The sequence below is a fragment of the Carcharhinus amblyrhynchos genome, chromosome 27 (genome assembly GCF_965287045.1).
Source record: "Carcharhinus amblyrhynchos chromosome 27, sCarAmb.v2.hapA, whole genome shotgun sequence".
Lineage (NCBI taxonomy): Eukaryota > Metazoa > Chordata > Chondrichthyes > Carcharhiniformes > Carcharhinidae > Carcharhinus > Carcharhinus amblyrhynchos.
The window spans coordinates 2,411,427-2,432,149 of record NC_137350.1 but is presented as its reverse complement, the minus strand read 5'-3'; the positions used below and the strand labels follow the sequence as shown (position 1 = coordinate 2,432,149).

Below are 20,723 nucleotides of genomic sequence, written 5' to 3'. Positions count from 1 at the left end.
CTGCAATATGCTCCCTAACCAGTATTGCTACTCCCCCACCTCTACTAGCCCCTCCACTGTTTCACCTAAAAAAAAACTTACACCCCAGAATATTCAGCTGCCAGTCCTGTCCTTTTAACCAAATCTCTGTCACTGCAACCACATCCAAGTTGCGCACATGCATTAAGGCTCTAAGTTCATCTCATTTACCTTTAAGCTCCTTGCATTTGGCAGTGAGCCTGATGTACCCAGTAGCAAAATCGGTATGATGTTTCCGGATCCACAAAGGCTGGTGAACCCTGTGAACTGCTGTTTGAAAATCATGGCCAGTACTTTACCACGTCGCCTGCCACGTAATTGGCGGGAAGGGTCAGACAACGGAAATCTCCATTGACCTCGGGTGGGAATTTCCGGTCTCGCCCAAGTAAGCCCCCCCACAACTTGATTAGATGTTAAATTATTGAAGCTAAGCTGACTTTATTGAAGAGCTATTAGCACATTATCATTCATGTATGAATCTCAACATAGTTCAGTTACAATCTTAGCAGAATATCCTTCCATGGGAAGTTGAACGTCTCAAATACTCTGTGCTTGTATTATGGCAATAGCACACTGTCTATATTTCCATCCAAAATACTTGGCAAAGCTAAATTATAACTGAAACTTTTGATTAGTTCAAAAAAAACTCGAAAATGATAAGTATTGTTCCATCCACTTTGCTCACTACTATTGTGATGTTTAAGCAGAGGTTATGGCAGCAATAAACTTTTTTATGAAGTGCAATATTACAGTGCAGAGAAAGAGTAATTTCTTTGTTCCATTTAATTTGTCCTCATATTGTTTAACATCTTAATCTGATTTCTGACTTATGTTTGCAGACATCTACAGAAACACAGAGAATCAGCCCCTGTTCCACTTTGACGAGCAGTACTGCATCCCCTCCTGCTAACAGTCCCTGTTCTACCCTACCACCAGTCAGTACATCTGCAACGGCTAAGGATTGCTCTTATGGGACTGTCACCAGCCCAACCTCCACACTGGAGAGCAGAGACAGTGGCATCATTGGTGAGTCCTTCCAAAACATTCTTTGTATTTATTCCACAATATTAAAGGTTTATAAGTCATTAAATGATATAATTGATATAGCACAGAGGCAGGCAGTTATGTCTGTGCAAGAGCATCTTACTTAGTTCTACTCCTCTGCCTTTTTCTTGCAACACTTCAACTTTTTTCTCTTCAGTTAATTATCCAATTATACCTTTCCGCCTTCAGAGATCTATGGACAAACACACCAAAGTCCCTTTGTTTTTTGGAACTTCAGAGTGTCAGACCTTTCATTGTATACTTCCTTGTCAAATTATTCTTTCCAAAGTGCATCAGCCCACACTTTCCAGGGTTAAATTCCATCTGCCACTTATCCGCCCATTTGACCACCTCATCTATCTCTTCTTGTAACCCAAGACATTCAACCTCACTGTTAACCACCCAGCCAATCTTTGTGTCATCGGCAAACTTACTGATCCTACTCCCCCCACTTTGACAATTATGTCATTTATATAAATGATGAACAGTAGGGGACCCAGCACAGATCCCTGTGGTATGCCATTGGTCACTGGCTTCCCGTCACTAAAGCAGCCATCTGTCATCACCCTCTGTCTCCTGTCACTAAGCCAATTATGAACCCACCTTATCAGACCGCCTTGTGCCTTAACCTTCTTAAGAATTATCCAGCGTGGGACTTTGTTAAAGGCTTTGTTGAAATCCACATAAACTACATCAACCGCACTACCCACATCCACACACTTGGATACATACTCAAAAAATTCAAACAAATTTGGTAGCATAACTTCCCTCTGACAAAACCATGCTGATATCCCTGACCAAACCTTGCCTCTCCAAATGGAGATAGATTCTCTCCTTCAGAATCTTCTCCAGTAGTTTCCGTACCACAGATGTGAGACTCACTGGTCTGTAGTTCCCTGGCTTGTCTCAACAACCTTTCTTAAATACTTTCTGGGAGCATATCGGCTGTTCTCCAGTCCTTTGACACCTCCCCAGTGGCCAGGAAGGAATTAGAAATTTGGGTTAGAGCCCCTGCAATTTCCTCCCTTGCCTCTCAACAGCCTGAGGCACAATTCATCTGGATCTGGAGATTTGTCCACTTTTGAGCTCACCAATACCTCTAATACCTTGTCGCTCCTGATGATAATTTTCCCTAGACCCTCACAGTCTCTCTTCCCGAGCTCCATAACTACCTCCTGATTCTAATGGTCATAGCGAAGGAAAAGTAGTTGAGACACTAGATGGATGTTTGCCAACCAACTATTAACTTTGACTTAAATTATCATTTCTAAATGATTCTTTCCCACCACTGATGTTAAACTGAGAGGCCGATTGTTGTTGATCTTATCCTTAAAACCGTTGTTGAGCATTTCAGCATTTCAAATCTCCAATCCTCTGGTACTGCCATCCTTTTATCTAAGGAAGATTGGAAAACTATGGCCAGTGCCTGTGCACTGTCTACCCTTACTTTCCTCAGTATCCTTGGATACATCTCATTAAGTACAGCCAGCCTGCCTAATATCTACCCTTTATCAATTTTTCATCCATCCAGTGTCTCAACTAACCACTCATTCGCTATGACCAGCATCAACACCTTCCTTGGTAAAGTCAGGTGCAAAGTATTCATTTAGCATCTCAACCATGTCCCTGCCTCAATGTGCAAATATTCATAATTGGTCCTATTCTTCCTTTTACCACCCTTTTCCTACTAGATAGGATGAGGGAGCTCGGTCTCTTCTCCCTGGAGAGACGAAGATTGAGAAGCGACCTGATAGAGGTTTATAAAATGTTGAGAGGTATAGATAGGGTGGATTCTCGGAGGCTATTTCCCAGGGCTGAAATGGCCGCTATGAGAGGACACAGGTTTAAGGTGCTGTGGAGCAGGTGCAGAGGAGATGTCAGGGGTAAGTTTTTCACTCAGAAGGTGGTGAGTGAGTGGAACTGGCTGTCGTCGGTGGTGGTAGAGGCAAACTCGCTAGGGTATTTTAAGAGACTTTGGATGAGTACATGGGATTTAATGGGATTGAGAGTTATAGATAGGCCTGGTAGGTAGGGATATGATCGGCGCAACTTGTGGACTGAAGGGCCTCTTTGTGCTGTAGTGTTCTATGTTCTACTTATATGCCTACAGAAGGCTTTTGGATTTCCATTTATGTTGGTTTCTGATACTTTATCTTTGTTTCTCTTGTTTTCTTCACTTTTCCTCTGAACCTTCTTTGTTGAACTTAGTCCTCAGTTGTATTATCCACCTGACATCGGTCATATGCACATTTTACTTCTGCTTCAGCCTGCTCTCTTTTGCCATCCAGGAAGCTCTGGATTTGTTTGCCTACCTTTCCATCTCGTGCGATGCGCTTTGACTGTAACCAAACTCTCTTCCTTAGAGGCACCCATTGTTCTATTATAGTTTTGCCTACCACTCTTGATTCCACTTTATCTCGGCCAGATCCATTCTCAGCCCACTGAGTTTGGCCCTTCTCCAATTAAGTTTTATTCTGGGTTGCTCCCCATTATTTTTCATTGTCAACCTAAACCTTAATGTTTTGATCATTACTGGAAAAGTGACATGCTGTTGAAGTGTTTCATCTTGCACTTGTCAAGACAGATGTAAGAATGTTAAATTTCAAAGGAGTAACAATTTATACTGATGAGAAAAGGATGCGAATTGGTTGGCTAGTGGACTCTAGTTGAGGAAGTGCCCTGGAGAAAACACCAGGGACTTGGTGTTCCCAATCTTTTGTTTAATTTGAAAAAGACTTAATGCCTGGACATTGTCCTATTGCCTGCGTAGGACCAGTTACTGCATGCATCCTTCTAATCAGGGGCATGATTTCATGAATAAATTAGGGGTCAGAAGTCTGCACTGTGGGGCAAACCAACACCCAGCCATGATTTTCCCCAAATTGGCCAGTTATTGGCTGGAAGGTTGGTTCACCAATCACTGATGGGTGTTCGGCAATTTCTGTAAACTGGATGGCCTGTAGGGAGCCTCCACTACATTGAAGGAGTTACATAAATACATGTTGCTGCTGTCCATGAGTAGTGTTTAAATAATGGTCGATAACTTGAGTTAGCCATGACTACTTGATCATTATTTTACTGTTTTATTGTAAAATCTCAATCTGATCTAATGGGACTCTCCTAATTTTGGTTTAACTGTATCTTTTAACTGAATCAAGACGAATATTTGCTGTTGTTTTCTCCATGTGAAGTTAGTGGCACATCAGCTTTACCATAGACGCAATGGATCTAGGCCTATAGAGTGAGGGTTTTGCTGTGTTAGGTAAAATATTTGGCATTTGGCTGTGGTATCATCCAGATGTTCAAGAGGCCATCATTTCCACAGTTAAATCATGATACAATATTTAAACTATCTAAAATATTTCTTCTGCTTGTTTTTATTTTTGTTGTAATTGAAATCCCAGTAGTTTTTACTGTAACTGAAATAACTTTCCAAAGTTGGCAAGTGGGCATTCTTCAGAAGCAACAAAACAACTTGAGGCCAAATAAGGTTCATAAAATAATTTCAGTTATGTCATGTCATTTGAGCAACAAGCAACCAAATAAGTGCAGATCAGAACACTCCATTGCTTCTACGAGAGCTCTCATTTCGGTTGGTATGTTGCCTCCCAGGTGCCAGGGTCCATGATATCTCTGATCGTGTGTTCGAGATCCTTAAGGGGGAGGGGAACCAGCCCCAAGTTGTGGTTCATGTAGGCACCCATGACATAGGTAGGAAAAGGGACGGGGATATAAAACAAAAATTCAGAGAGTTAGGGTGGCAGCTTAGGACTAAAACAAACAGAGTGGTTATCTCTGGTTTGTTACCTGTGCCACGGGATAGCATGGAGAAGAATAGAGAGAGAACATTTGAACTCGTGGCTAAAGGGATGGTGCAGGAGGGAAGGGTTCAGATACTTGGACAATTGGGGCTCATTCTGGGGTAGGTTGGACCTCTACAAGAGGGATGGTCTGCACCTGAACCAGACGGGTACTAATATCTTGGGGGGGAAATTTGCCAATGCTATTTGGGGGGGTTTAAGCTGATTTGGGGGGGTGGGGGGGGGAATGGGAACCTGAATTGTAGCTCCAGTGTACAGGAGGATGAGAATAGGGAGGTCATGGATGAGGTTTCTAGGTCACAGCAGTGTATTGGCAGGCGGGAGGGTGGTTTGAAGTGTGTATACTTTAATGCGAGGAGCATACGCAATAAGGTGGACGAACTTGCAGCCTGGATTGGTTCCTGGATCGATGTTGTGGCCATTTCAGAGACAAGGATCGAGCAAGGACAGGAATGGTTGTTGCAGGTTCCAGGGTTCAGATGTTTCAGTCAGAGCAGAGAAGGTGGTAGAATAGGGGGAGGTGTGGCATTGTTAGTCAAGGTCAGTATTACGGTGGCAGAAAGGAAGTTTGATGTGGACCTGTCTATTGAGGTAGTGTGGGCTGAGATTAGAAACAGGGAAGGAGAGGTCACACTGTTGGGAGTTTTTTTATAGGCCTCCAAAATGTTCCAGAGATGTAGAGGAAAGAATTGCAAAGATGATCCTGGATAGGTGCGAAAGTAACAGGGTAGTTGTTATGGGGGACTTCAACTTTACAAATATCGATTGGAAAAGCTATAGTTCAAGCACATTAGAGGGGTCAGTTTTTGTCCAGTGTGTGCAGGAAGGTTTCATGACACAGTATGTAGATAGGCCAACAAGAGGTGAGGCTACATTGGATTTGGTACTGGGTAACGAACCAGACCAGGTGTTAGACTTGGAGGTAGGTGAGCACTTTGGTGATAGTAACCACAATTCGGTTACGTTTACCTTAGTGATCAAAAGGGATAGGCAGAAGTTATAGCTGGGGGAAAGGTAATTATGAGGCTATTAGAAAAGATTTAGGATACATAGGTGGAGTAGGAAATTGCAGAGGCTGGGAACATCTGAAATGTGGAGCTTATTCAAGGAGCAGCTACTGCGAGTCCTTGATAAATATGTACCTGTCAGGCAGGGAGGAAGTGGTCAAGCGAGGGAACCGTGGTGTATTTAAGGAAGTTGAATCTCTAGTGAAGAGGAAGAAGGAGGCTTATGTAAAGATGAGACGTGAAGGCTCAGTTAGGGCACTGGAGAGTTTTAAATTCGCCAGGAAGGAGCTAAAGAGAGAGTTAAGAAGAGCTAGAAGAGGACATGAGAAGACTTTGGAGGATAGGATCAAGGAAAATCCTAAAGCTTTCTACAGTTATGTCAAGAATAAAAGATTAGTTAGGGCAAGATTAGGGCCAGTCAGAGACAGCAGTGGGAAGTTGTGCGTGGAGCCTGAAGAGATAGGAGAGGCACTGAATGAGTATTTTTTGTCAGTATTCACGCAGGAAAAAATCAGTGTAGTCGAGGAGAATACTGCAATATCAGGTAGTAGACTAGACGGGATTGAGGTACATAAGGAGGAGATGTTAGCAATTCTTGAGAATATGAAAATAGATAAGTCCCCTGGGCCGGATGGGATTTACCCTAGGATTCTCTGGGAGGCTAGGGAGGAGATTGCAGAGCCTTTGGCTTTGATTTTCATGTCGTCATTGGCTACAGGTATAGTGCCGGAAGACTGGAGGATAGCAAATGTTGTCCCCTTGTTCAAGAAGGGGAGTAGAGACCATCCTGGGAATTATAGACCGGTGAGCCTTACTTCTGTTATGGGCAAAGTTTTGGAAAGGGTTATAAGGGATAGGATTTATAATCATCTAGAGAGAAATAAATTGATTAGGGATAGTCAACACGATTTTGTGAAGGGTAGGTCGTGCCTCACAAATCTTATCGAGTTTTTTGAAAAGGTGACCAAAAAGGTGGGTAAGGGTAAGGCAGTTGACATGCTGTATATGGATTTTAGCAAAGCGTTTGATAAGGTTCCCCATGGTAGGCTACTGCAGAAAATACAGTTGCATGGGATTGAGGGTGATTTAGCAGTTTGGATCAGGAATTGGCTAGCTGATAGAAGACAGAGGGTGGTGGTTGATGGGAAATATTCAACCTGGAGTTCAGTTACAAGTGGTGTACCTCAGGGATCTGTTTTGGGGCCACTGCTGTTTGTCATTTTTATAAATGACCTAGACATGGGTATAGAAGGATGGATTAGTAAATTTGCTGACGACACCAAAGTTGGAGGAGTTGTAGACAGTGAGGATGGATGTTACAGTTTGCAGAGGGACATAGGTAAGCTGCAGAGCTCGGCTGAGAGGTGGCAAATGGAGTTTAATACGGAAAAGTGTGAGGTGATTCACTTTGATAAGAGTAACAGGAGTACAGAATATAGGGCTAATGGAAGGACTCTTAGTGGTGTTGACGAGCAGAGAGATCTCAGGGTACATGTGCATAGCTCCCTGAAAGTTGGCACCCAGGTTGATAAGGTTGTTAAGCAGGCGTATGGTGTGTTAGCTTTTATTGGTAGAGGGATTGAATTTCAGAGCCGTGAGGTCATGTTGCAACTGTACAAAACTCTGGTGCGGCCGCACTTGGAGTATTACGTACAGTTCTGGTCGCCGCATTATAAGAAAGATGTGGAGGCATTGGAAAGGGTGCAGAGGAGGTTTACTAGGATGTTGTCTGGTATGGTGGGAAGGTCTTATGAGGAAAGGCTGAGGGACTTGAGGTTCGTTAGAGAGAAGAAGGTTACGAGGTGACCTAATTGAGGCATACAAGATGATCAGAGGGTTAGATAGGGTGGACAGTGAGAGCCTTTTTCCTCGGATGGTGATGGCTAACACAAGGGAACATAGCTTTAAATTGAGGGGTGATAAATATAGGACGGATGTCAGAGGAGGTTCTTTACTCAGAGGGTAGTAAGGGCGTGGAGTGCAGTTGTGGACTCGCCAACTTTAAGGGTGTTCAAATGGTCAGTGGATAGGCATATGGATAACATTGGAATAGTTTAGGTTAGAGGGTCATTAGATTGGTTCCACTGGTCGGCACAACATCGAGGGCCGAAGGGCCTGTACTGCGCTGTATTGTTCTATGTTCTATTTAAAAGGATAATACTTACTGTCATTCATTTCAGACCCATATAAAAATTGAAGGTCTAGGGCATGACACTAAGTTTCATATATAATGGGGCAACATCAGTATTGGAGCACTTCACAGCACAACATTAATACACCCTTTGTATGATTTGTTCTAAATACTATGGGTATACAACTAAGCATGATTGTTTGTGGAGAAACCAAGTATTAGATATTGTGTTGCATGTGCTTTCTTCTCCTTTGTCTTGGAAAGCTGTTGGACTTGGACTAGTTATGCTAGTTTTGATTTCCCAACTAAAAAGGCTGCATTGTATATAAGACTGAGTCAAGACTGCTTACTGCTTTGTGTTTCCATGAACAAAGTGCTAACATCAACCATCCATGAAATATAGAGAAACATTAAAATAGGCTGAACCAATGATCACGACAAGGTGGCCAATGTACACATTTGCAATTAGCATACAAAGGTTGTGTTTCCATCTCCCATCTTGTTTTCATTAGAAAGAAGGCGGCTACGAGGGGACCTTATTGAAACATATAAGATGATTCGAGGTTTAGATAGGGTGGACAGTGATAGCCTTTTTCCTCGGATGGAGAAAGCTAGCACGAGGGGGCATAGCTTTAAATTAAGGGGTGGTAGTTATAGGACGGATGTCAGGGGTAGGTTCTTTACCCAGAGTGTGGTGAGGGATTGGAATGCCCTGCCTGCTGCAGTTGTAAATGCGCCTAGTTTGGGGGTGTTTAAGAGATCCGTGAATAGGTTTATGGATGGTAAGGGTTTGGTTTAGGTTAGAGGGTCATTGTTTTTTAACTGGTCGGCGCAACATAGTGGGCCGAAGGGCCTGTTCTACGCTGTAATGTTCTATGTTCTATGTTCTAACTCCCATGGTGGCCCTTGTCATTTGGTATGCTTTCTAATATTTATCCACATAATATATTGCCTGCATTAATGTAAATCAAGTACTTCCATAGTTGGCAACACCTTGTGAGTTTGCTTTATACATAGAAATGGAATCCATACAATGCAGAAAGAGGCCTTTCGACCCATCATGTCTGCGGTAACTTTTCGAAAAAGCAACCCATCCAGGCCCTCCGCCCTATCCCCGCAACCCCACGCATTTACCGTGGCCAATCCACCCAATCTACATATCTCCAGACACCAACAGATAATTCGTTATGGCCAGTCCACCTAACCTGCACATCCTTGGACTGTGGGGGGGAACTGGAGTGTGCAGAGGGAACCCATGAGAATGTTACAGGAGAATGTGCAAACTCCATACACTCACTCCAGGCCGGAATTGAACCCAGATCTCTGACACTGTGAGACAGCAGTGCTAACCACTGTGCCACTCTGTGGTTTCTGTTTAAGGTTATTTAAAAACTGTTAAAAAAGGAAATGTCCAGCCAAAGCCACTGTATAAAATATCCATTCAAAACATACCACATTTTGCACAAATTGACCTCTGCTTCACGAACCCATAATCATTCAGAATGACTAGGTTCGTATGATTCAGGACAAAATTGCTAAATGGAAAAAAGCCAAGAAAGACAAGAATTTCCATTTAGGGGATCACTGAAGAATGTAGCTATTCATAACCTGTTGAGCACACACTGAAGGTGCTAAGGAGCTACTAATATCCATTGATGCTGGGGACTTGGAGCCAATGACTCATTGGCATAGATAGATGTCAGAAGATATCTATCTAATGTCATCTTATCACACCTAATGTCATTTCCCAAATTTAACAATGTAAAAATTCTCTTACATGGGAACTCTTTTAATAAAGACATCAGCTCATATAGGAATGGTTTCCTTGTGCTTAATGACACTTGGGTGTTATCAAGCTACATGTTCACAGGACTAATCCAAATATAATATAAAACCAAACATAAACATCCCTCTGATTAGAGCTGAAGTTCAAATCTTTTGGAAAATGTTAGATCGAACCTCCCTAAAGAATCTGCTTAAGAACATCTATCCATTTCCATGACCTCCGGCACACAGGAGAAAGAACAGCGTTCTGATCTTCCTAAGGACTAATTTGTTGTTTTAGTGTCAGCTATTTCACTTCATGAGTCCTGATTCCATCTTGATTTATGTACAAAAATAACATCTTTTTTCCAAAATAGACCAAGTACAATGCCCTATTAACTCTCTCTGCATAATGGCACACAAAATTATCTACAGTCTCTTTTTGCCTTCTGTCACTGTCCTTCACTGATGGCCATCTTTCTAAGCTATTGAAGTAAGCGGCAGTTCACATCTTAGGCTCACAAGTGAGATTGTAGCTTTTGGTATTTTTATTCCTAGAATAGCATTAATCACACCTAATGTCATTTCCCAAAATAGTTGCAGCAGCAGCAACTATGGTGACAGTATTTTGATGGGAGGGATAATTTGTTAGTTAAGAAGCAGCATCAGAATCTGAAGGCAGTTTTGGGAACAGCATCAATCATAGAGTATAAAAGTTGGCATATGATGTTGCAGCTATATAGAACGTTGATAAGGCCACATTTGGAATATTGCGTCCAGTTCTGGTCGCCACACTACCAGGAGGACATGGAGGCTTTGGAGAGAGTACAGAAAACGTTTACCAGGATGTTGCCTAGTCTGGAGGGTCTTAGCTATGAGGAGAGATTGGGCAAACTGGGGTTGTTCTCCCTGAAAAGACAGAGGATGAGGGGTGACCTAATAGAGGTGTATAAAATTGTGAAGGGCATTGATAGGGAGAAGAGTGGGAAGCTTTTTCCCAGGTCGGAGGTGACGAACACAAGGGGTCACAAGTTCAAGGTTAAGGGGGCAAGGTTCACCATAGATGTCAGGGGGACATATTTTACACAGAGAGGGGCCTGGAATGCGCTACCAAGCAAAGTGGTTGAGGCGGACACACTGGGATCATTTAAGATGTATCTAGATAGCCACATGAATAGACTGGGAATAGAGGGATACAAACAAATGGTCTAGTTGGGCACATGAGCGGCGCAGGTTTGGAGGGCCGAAAGGGCCCGTTCCTGTGCTGTGTTCTTTGTTCAATAATTCATAACAATAGTCCTTCGTCTCTGCCCCACTTGTTTCTGACTTATTCTTTCCATTGTTAAAAGACTTCCATTGTTAGATTAAGCCTGGGATGGGAGTGCTGACTTTGCAACCAGTGAGGAATTATTATTTCTGTAGCCATCAGATCAATGAACCCTCACGTGTGCCTCCAGTTACTTTGTGAGTTGAATAGCAAAAGGAAAAAGTTAAAAGATTTAGTCTGGTGTATGGAGAGAGAGAGAGAGAAGGAAATTAAGTTTGTGCCATGTTAGAGTTAAAGAAGTGTAGAAATAAAGCTATGAAAGGAAAGTGGATGTGGATAGAAAGAGAAGTTGAGGCATGTAGATAGATTGGGAGCCTCAGAAAACAAATAACAAAGAGAGTTAAATATTTGCCGAGAAACAGAAAAATAGAATGAGGGAGAGAATAGTGATGCAAGAAGAATATTTTGTGAAACAGTAGGAAACAAGCAAAGGCAGGAAGAAAGAAGTTGTTTTATTTTCTTTTTCTTGCCTGATTGAGAAATATTGAGGTCTTGTAAGAGAACACTCCGGTCAGTTAATGAATCATTGTAAAGTTTTTAAGTTTATGGTCAATGGTGACTCCCAGGATGTTGGTCCTTTGAGGATGAGGTGGGAGATGTAATAACTGGAAATGAAGAAATGGTTGAGGCATTGAACAGGTATTTTGTGTCAGTCTTCACAGTGGAAGACACAAATAACATGCCAAAAATTGATGACAGGAAGGCTAGGGCAGGTGAGGACCTAGAAACTATCATTATCATGAAAGAGTGTTGGGCAAGCTAATGGGGATAAAGATAGACAAATCTCCTGGCCCTGATGGAATGCATCCCAGGGTACTAAAAGAGTTGATGCAGGAAATTTTGTTCTTTGTTCTTTAAATAGCAAATGCATTGGTGGTAATTTACCAAAATTCGCTGGACTTGGAGATGGTTCCCGCAGATTGGAAAACAGCAAATGTGACGCAACTGTTTAAAAAAGATGGTAGACAAAAGATGGTTAACTATAGGCCAGTCGGCTTAACTTCTGTAGTAGGGAAAATGCTTGAATCTATCATCAAGGAAGAAATAGCAAGATATCTGGATATAAGTTGTCCATTGGTAATATGCAGCATGAGTTCATGAAGGACAGGTCATGTTTAACTAATCTGGTGGAATTCTTTAAGAACATTACAGTCGCAATGGACAATGGGGAACCTGTGGATGTGATCTATCTGGATTTCAAGAAGGCATTTGACAAGATGCCGCACCAAAGACTGCTGCGTAAGATAAAGGTGCGCGGTGTTTAGGTACTGTATTAGCATGGATAGAGGATTGGTTAACTAACAGATAGCAAAGAATGGGGATGTTTTTCTGATTGGCGATAAGTGGCTAGTGATACGCCTCAGGGATCAGTGTTGGGACCACAATTGTTTACAACTTACATAGATGATTTGGAGTTGGGGACCAAATGTAGTGCGTCAAAATTCGCAGATGACACTAAGATGAGTGGCAGAGCAAAGTATGCAGAGGATGCAGAAAGTCTGTAAATGTATATAGATAGTCTAAGTGAGTGGGTCTGGCAGATGGAGTACAATGTTGGTAAACTGAGATCATTCATTTTGGTAGAAATAACAGCAAAACGGACTATTATTTAAATGGTAAAAAAATTGCAGCATGCTGCTGTGCAGAGGGACCTGGGTGTCCTTGTGCAGGAATCTCAAGGAGTTGGTTTGCAGGTGCAGTAGGTAATTAAAAAGGCAAATGGAATTCTGTCCTTCATTGCTAGAGGGATGGAGTTTAAAAACAGCCAGGTTATGTTGCAACTGTATAAGGTGCTGATGAGGCCACACCTGCAGTACTGTGTACAGTTTTGGTCTCTTGAGAAAGGATATACTGGCACTGGAGGGGATGCAGAGGAGATTCACTAGGTTGATTCCGGAGTTGGAAGGGTTGGCTTCCGAGGAGAGACTGAGTAGACTGGGGCTATACTCATTGGAATTCAGAAGAATGAGGGAAGATCTTATAGGAATATACAAGATTATGAAGGGAATAGATAAGATAGAAGCAGGGAAATTGTTTCCACTAGCAAGTAAAACTAGAACTAGGGGGCATGCCCTCAAAATAAGGGGAAGCAGATTTAGGACTGAGCTGAGGAGGAACTCCTTCACACAAAGGGTTGCGAATCTGTGGAATTCCCTATCCAGGAGTTGAGGCTACCTCATTGAATGTTTTTAAGGCAAGGATAGATAAATTTTTGAACAATAAAGGTATTAAAGGCTATGGTGAGTGGGTGGGTAAGTGAAGCTGAGTTCATGAAATGATCAGCCATGATCTAATTGAATGGCGGAGCAGGTTCAAGGGACCGGATGGTCTACTCCTGCTCCTGGTTCTTATGTTCTTATGTTGATGATTTAGGATTCTTCGATGATAATGCTGTTGGATGTCGGTGGAAGCTCATCAGCCTCTCTTGTTGGAAATAAGTATTGCCTGGAACTTGAGCGGTAGAAGTGTCACTTGCCTCTTACCAGTCTACATAGAACGTTACAGTGCAGAACAGGCCCTTTGGCCCTTGATGATGGGCCGACCTGTGAAACCAATATAAAGCCCATCTAACCTATACTATACCAATAGCATCCATATGTTTATCCAATGACCATTTAAATGCCCTTAGTATTGGCGAGTCCACTACTGTTGCAGGCAGGGCATTCCATGCCCTTAGTACTCTCTGAGTAAAGAATCTACCTCTGACATCTGTCCTATATCTAATCTGTAAACTGTGTGTGCTGTTGTATGCTCTGTCTGAGGTCAGAACACTCCATTCACCTGAAGAAGGGGCAAACCCCGAAAGCTTGTGAGTTTACAATCAAGTAAATTGGTTGGACTTTAACCTGGTGTTGTGAGACTTCTTATTGTTCTTACAGCTAGCCAATTTCTGATCCAAACCGCTAAATCACCCTCAATCCCATTTCTCCTTATTTTCTGCAATAGCCTACCATGGGGAACCTTATCAAATGCTTTACTGAAATACATATACACCATACCAACTGCTTTACCCTCATCCACCTCTCTTTGGTCACCTTCTCAAAGAACTCAGCAAGGTCTGTAAGGCATGACCTACCCTTCACAAAACCGTGCTGACTATCCCTAATCAAATTATTTCTCTCTAGATGATTATAAATCCTACCTCTTATAATCCTTTCCAAAACTTTGCCCACAACAGAAGTAAGGCTCATGGTCTATAATTACCAGGGTTGTCTCTATTCCCCTTCTTGAACATTTGCTATCCTCCAGTCTTCTGGCACTATTCCCGTAAACAATGACGGCATAAAGATCAAAGCCAAAGGCCCTGCAATCTCCTCCCTAGCCTCCCAGAGAGTCCTGGATAAATGCCATCCGGCCGAGGGGACTTACTTATTTTCACATTTTCCAGAATTGCTAACGCCTCCTCCTTATGAACCTCAACCCCGTCTAGTCTAATAGCCTGTATTTCAGTATTCTCCTCGACAACATTGTCTTTTTCCAGTGTGAATATTGACGAAAAATATTCATTTAGCGCCTCTCCTATCTCTTCGGACTCCATGCACAACCTCCCACTACTGTCCTTGACTGGCCCTAATCTTACCCAAGTCATTCTTTTATTCCTGACATACCTAGAAAGCTTTAGGGTTTTCCTTGATCCTACCTGCCAAAGACATCTCATGTCCCCTCCGGGCTCTTCTTAGCCCTCTCTTTAGGTCCTTCCTGGCTAACTTGTAACTCTCAAGTGCCGTAACTGAGCCTTCACATCTCATCTTTATACAAGTCTCCTTCTTCCTCTTCACAAGAGAGTCAACTTCTTTAGTAAACCACGGTTCCGTCGCTCGACGAAGCCTGAATGCTGTCCAAGTCTTGCTTCGTGTGGTTGCAAACTTCTTATTCATCAGAATAATATCAAATAGAAACATTAAGAACAAAGAATATTACAGCACAGGAACAGGCCCCTCAGTCCTTCAAGCCTGCACGACCATACTGCCCCACTGAATTAAAACCCCCTACCCTTCTGGGGACCATATCCCTCTATTCCCATTCTATTCATGTTTTTGTCAAGGCGTCCCTTAAAAGTCACTACCATATTTGCTTCCACTACCTCCCCAGCTGTGAGTTCCAAGCACCCATAACCCTCTGTGTAAAAAATTTGCCTTGTACATCTCCTTATACATCTCCATTGTGCAACCATTGGCAAATGCCCTCACTTTTGACCCTAACATATAAGAAAGTTTCTTGATAAAGTGACTGCAGATAGTTAGGCCTGACACAGTGCACTGAGGAACTCTTATAACAATTCCTGGGACTAAGGTGATTGGCCTACAACCAATATAACTATCTGACCATGTTGGACATGCTTTATCACAATATTGTCTTCAGTATTATTAGGGATCCTGGATGCCATGCTCAGTCTCATGTTTCCTTGGTGTCCAGGACAGTCACTCTCATCTTGCCTCTAGAATTCATCACTTTTGCCCATGGTTGGACCAAGGCTGTGATGGGGTCAGGGGCTGAGTGGTCCTCTAAGGACACAAATTGATTTGAGAATATTTGCTACTTGATAGCACTATTGACAAGACCATTCCCGACACACGACTGACGATTGAGAGAAGACCGATGGGTCTGGACCTCGGCCTGTAATTGCCTGGCTTGACAGGGGCGGCACGGTAGCACAGTGATTAACAGTGCTGTTTCATTGCTCCAGGGACCTGGTTTCGATTCTCGGCTTGGGTCACTGTCTGTGTGGAGTTTGCACATTCTCCTCGTGTCTGCATGGGTTTCCTCCGGGTGCTCCGGTTTCCTCCCACAGTCCAAAGATGTGTGGGTAAGGTTAATTGGCCATGCTAAAATTGCCCCTTAATGTCCTGAGATGGTTAGGTTAGAGAGTTTAGTGGATAAAATATGTAGGGATATCGGGGTAGGGCCGGGGTGGGATTGTGGGATGGGTAGAGAGATGGTGTTGAGATGGCAGCGTGGGCTCGTTGGGCCAAAGGGCCTGTTTCCCAGGCTGATTTTGTTCTTTGTTCTTTGTGTTCGGTGCAGACTCGATGGGCCAAATCGCCTCTTTCTGTACCGTAAGGTTTCTACGATTGTAATTTGTCCTGCTTGTAGTGAACAGACATATCTGGGCAACTTTTCACATTGTTGAGTGAACACCAGTATTGTAGCTGTACTGAAAGATATTCTTCAGAACTAAAGCTGGGTTGTTTTCAATGCCTTTGCTATGGAGATAGGAAGAAGGGTGGCAATACTGATGAACGAGAATATTACAGTCCTGGAAAGTGAGAAGATCCTGGAGGGATCGGGAATATAACCTATTTTATTGTGGTTAAACAGTGGGGATTCAGTCATGTTATAAGGTGCATTCTTTAGGCCAACAACAGATAGAGAAGCAAGTTACAGGGAAATTACAGAGAGGTTAAGAATTATGGAGTAGTGATAAAGGGGATCCAAATATAGACTGGATAACAACAGGTCACCGACACTTGCAATGCAAGGATGTCTACAGGCAACACTTAAAGTTGAGTGATATCAAAAATCAAATGCATAGTTCCTGGAAAGCAGCAGTCAGGAATGGGGTGAGAAAAGCAGAGCAGAAAAGAAATAATCGGGGCAGAAAAGAGCACCTACCAGAAGGAAAAAAAGATTGTTTAATACAGAAGTGACATATACTCTGGATGCAGTCCTTTGGCACCTGAGACAGATAGATGTCAATAATTGTGCAAAGTGTAGAGAGCAATCAGTGTTTCCTGTGTTTAATGGAAAATTGTCTTGATCAGTATGTTTCTGGCTTAGTGAGGTAGGAGGCATCGCTTGGATCTATTTCTGGTGGATGAGGTGAATCAAGTAGCTGAAATATTAAAAGGGCAACATTTAGAGAACAATGATCATAGTATCATAAGGTTTAGCTTAGCTGTGGAGCAGGAGCAAGGAGCCATTAGGAGTGAAAATACATAATTGTAGCAGGGCCAGTTTCAGTACGTTGACACAGATCTGATTAGGGTAAACTGGAATCAAAGATTGGCAAGCAAAATTCTTAACTTCTTTTGTGGGATGTTTCCATCGCTGGCAAGGCCAACATTTGTTGTCCAACTCAAATTTCCTTGATAAGGTGTTCTTGAGCTGCCTTCTTGGAAAAGGCCTTTAAAGACAAGGTGGTTCCAATAGAATTGAAATACATTCCTATGAGGGCAATGGTAGAAAAGTTAACACAGTAAGAAGTCTGACAGCACCAGGTTTAAGTCCAACCGACTTATTTGATAGTAAACTCACAAGCTTTGTGTTTACTATCAAAGCTTGTGAGCTTACTATCAAATAAATCGGTTGGACTTAAACCTGGTGTTGTCAGACTTCTTACTGTGTTTACCCCAGTCCAACGCCGGCATCTCCACATCAGAAAAGTTAACCCCAGAGCTTCCTGGATAATGAAAGGGAGGGGAAGCAGAAAAGGATGCATGTGATGAATTTCCGAATCATGATACAAGAAAGAGCTATACTAAATATAGAAAATTTAGTGAGGGTAACTGAATGAAAGAATTAAAAGAGGCAAAGCGGGAATATATGAAGAGACTGGCAGCTAACATCAAAGAGAATTCAAAAATCTTCCGAAGCCCCATGAATACTTAAGAAGTGGAATGGAACTAAATAGGGACCAAAATATTGGGCTATGATGGAGACAGAGAGCTGACTGAGGGACTAAATGAATACTTTGCATCTGTCTTTACCAAGAAAGAAAATGCCGCCAGTGTCATAATAAAGAAGAAGTATTTGAGATATTGGACAGGCTAAAAATTGGTGAAGAGGAGATATGAGAAACACCTCTCGTACTTAAAGTTGATAAGTCAGCAGGGCCAAACAAGAGGCATCTAAGGATGCTGCTGGGAGGAAGGACGGGAATAATTCTCTTTAGCTACAGGGTAGTATAGCATTGTAAATGTTACACACTTGTTTAACAGAATAAAATTGGCAACTTGGAGGCCAATCAATTTAATATGGGTGGTGGGAAAGCTTTAAGAAACATTAATCTGAGACAAAGTTAACAATCACTTGGACAGTTAAAACTAACTTGCTTGAGTTTTTGATGAGGTAACAGAGAAAGGTTGATATTAATGCAGTTGGTATGTCGAATATAGACTTTTGAAAAGTCATTTGATAAAGCACCACATAACAGGCTCATCAGCAAAGTTGAAGCTTTTGGAAAAGGGGCAGTGGCATCATGGATACAGAGTTGGCTGAGTGACAGGAAACTGAACTGAACAGGACTGAAGAAAAATATGTAGTGAGGTTACCCAGGATAATTACTGGAAGCATTACTTTCCATGATATACATATCGACTAATACTTGGATATAGAGGGCGCAATTTCAAAATTTGAGGATAACAAAAACTTGGCAGTATTGGAAGGAGGATAGTGATAGACTTCAAAACAAAAATATATATGCAACTGGTTTGAGCAGAAATATAGCAGATGAAGTTTAATACAGTGGCATGTGAAGTGATATATTCTGGTAGCAGGAGAGACTATCAAACCAATTAGTTTAAATCTAAAGGGTTCTGGAGCAGTGGGACCTGGGAATACATGTGCGCAAATCATTGAAGATGACAAGGCAGGTTGAGAAAGTAATGGAAAAGGCATATAGGAGTCCTGAATTTTGGACATAGGGTACCAAAATGAGTCTTTTTATAAAACATACTGATTTGGTACTGCCAAAGCATTGTGCCCAATTTTGGGTAATGAAATTTTGGAAGAGTGCTGAAAGGATTTGCAAGAATGGTTCCAGGCCTGAGGTACTACAATTATTTGATAGATTGGAAATCTGTATTTGTTCTCCTTTTGAGAAGAGAAGGTTGAGGGAAAATAGTGATTGATGGAGGTATACAAAATTGCGAGGCATCCATACAGAGTAGATGGAGAGAATTGATTTCCTTTGGCAGAATGCTTGAGAGCCAGAGGATACAGATTTAAGATGATTGGCAAAAGATCCAGAAGTGATGTGAGGAGACTTGTTTTTATGTTAAATTTGGTCCTTGCATCTCTGTCTCAGATGTATAGACAACTGCCTGATAGGAGAGAACTTGAATACTGATGAAAGGAGAGAACTTGAATACTGATGAAAGAAGAGTAATGTCTCCAGAGCTTTTGCTCTTGCACTCACAGGTCAGATGCAAGAATGGCAAATTCAACTGACTCACCCTACTGGTTCACAGACTCCATGTTGCAAGTGAGGGATGAAGTAGTACACACAATCCCATGTGTTAGTTGCAAACTTGATTATTGAAAGGCAGCTATTAAAACAAGGTCTTCAACTTTGCTGATGCACCCCTTGGCTACTGCAGGATTAAAACATAATATTTTTAGTATTATTATAGTAGTAGAATTATAAGTGGAATTATAGAAAATTACATTTCCCTGTTCAGTGTTGTCCTGTCAGAACAGTGACACCAAGGAGTCTTTTGGTGTAGTAAGCATTTTTGAGTCTTCTGCTTTCTCCTCATCCTAATGTATGACACTCATTTTAGCATCATAGAATCACTGCAATGCAGAAGGAGGCCATTCAGCCCATTAAGTCTGCACTAACTCTGTCAAAATATTTTTCTAGACCCATCTCCTGCCATATCCCTGTAACGTCACACATTTATTCCACTAATCCCTCTAACCTACATATCTTTGGACACTAAGAGGCAATTTAGCACACCTAACCTGTACATGTTTGGAATGTGGGAGGAAACCAGATCACCCAGAGGAAGCCCACACAAACAGGCGAGGGATGTGCAAACTCCTCACAATTACCCAAGGCCAGGATGGTCCTTGGTACATTGAGGCAGCAGTGCTAATCACTGTGCTGGCCCCAGTAATGATAAAATGTTGAGTAAACACAGTCAAGATTCAAATCAAAGACCTATTGGCTGCAAGTGCAGCATTCAAATCACTGAACTGCTCCAGGTTGCCATTGGATGAATTAACAAGACAGGATGAATGATGCAATCCTTCAGACCCCATTGCAGCTCTGCAGAATTACTGATTCTTTTCAACCTCATTGTAAAACCTTTAAACTAGCCATGGCCGTGTTTAAAGTAACTGGAGCCACTGTACCACAATTCATATTCAATCAGTATTTCAATGCTTTTTCAGATGATGGCATTGGCTTTCCTCCTTGTCAGAAAATATAGACAATGCCTTATTCTGTATAAATTGAAACTGCTATTATTTTCATGACAGGATTTATTTGGAAATTAAAATTTGCAGAAGCTTTTGTGTTTTTGGGTACTTAGTGTTTCAATTGAAAAGAAGTTGGGATTAAAAAAGTACAGTTTAAGCCATTTAGTGTAATGACAAATCAAATCTTAAGTTAATCATTTTGCACATTATTGTAAAATCTAAAAAAGCCTACCTCATGTACTCGCTTAAAAATGTTACAACTAAATTGCTTTGATCTCCTTCATTTATATCAAATAATTACCCTTGAAAATCTATCCTACGTACAAAAATAGTAACTGATAATGGATTCTGCCTGAATGTAGGCTAAGCAAAATAGTTATTTCAGCATTGGCATCATCCATCAGTTTCAGAAAAAAAGAATTAGTGCATTTTGATGATAAAATGGCCCTAATTTTAACTGAATTTATCCT

General features: G+C 41.9%; 1 protein-coding gene across 4 annotated transcripts in view; it reads left to right on the top strand.

The window, feature by feature from the left end:
• The window catches only part of LOC145359270 (protein TANC2-like), a 1,038,666-nt gene that overhangs the window by 708,656 nt on the left and 309,287 nt on the right, over nt 1-20,723 (top strand). For all 4 annotated transcript variants that reach the window (XM_080213802.1, XM_080213801.1, XM_080213799.1 and 1 more), the window contains one exon: nt 858-1,044. In XM_080213802.1, coding sequence (XP_080069928.1) covers nt 858-1,044 — 187 coding nt within the window. The remainder of the gene's footprint in view (nt 1-857; nt 1,045-20,723) is intronic.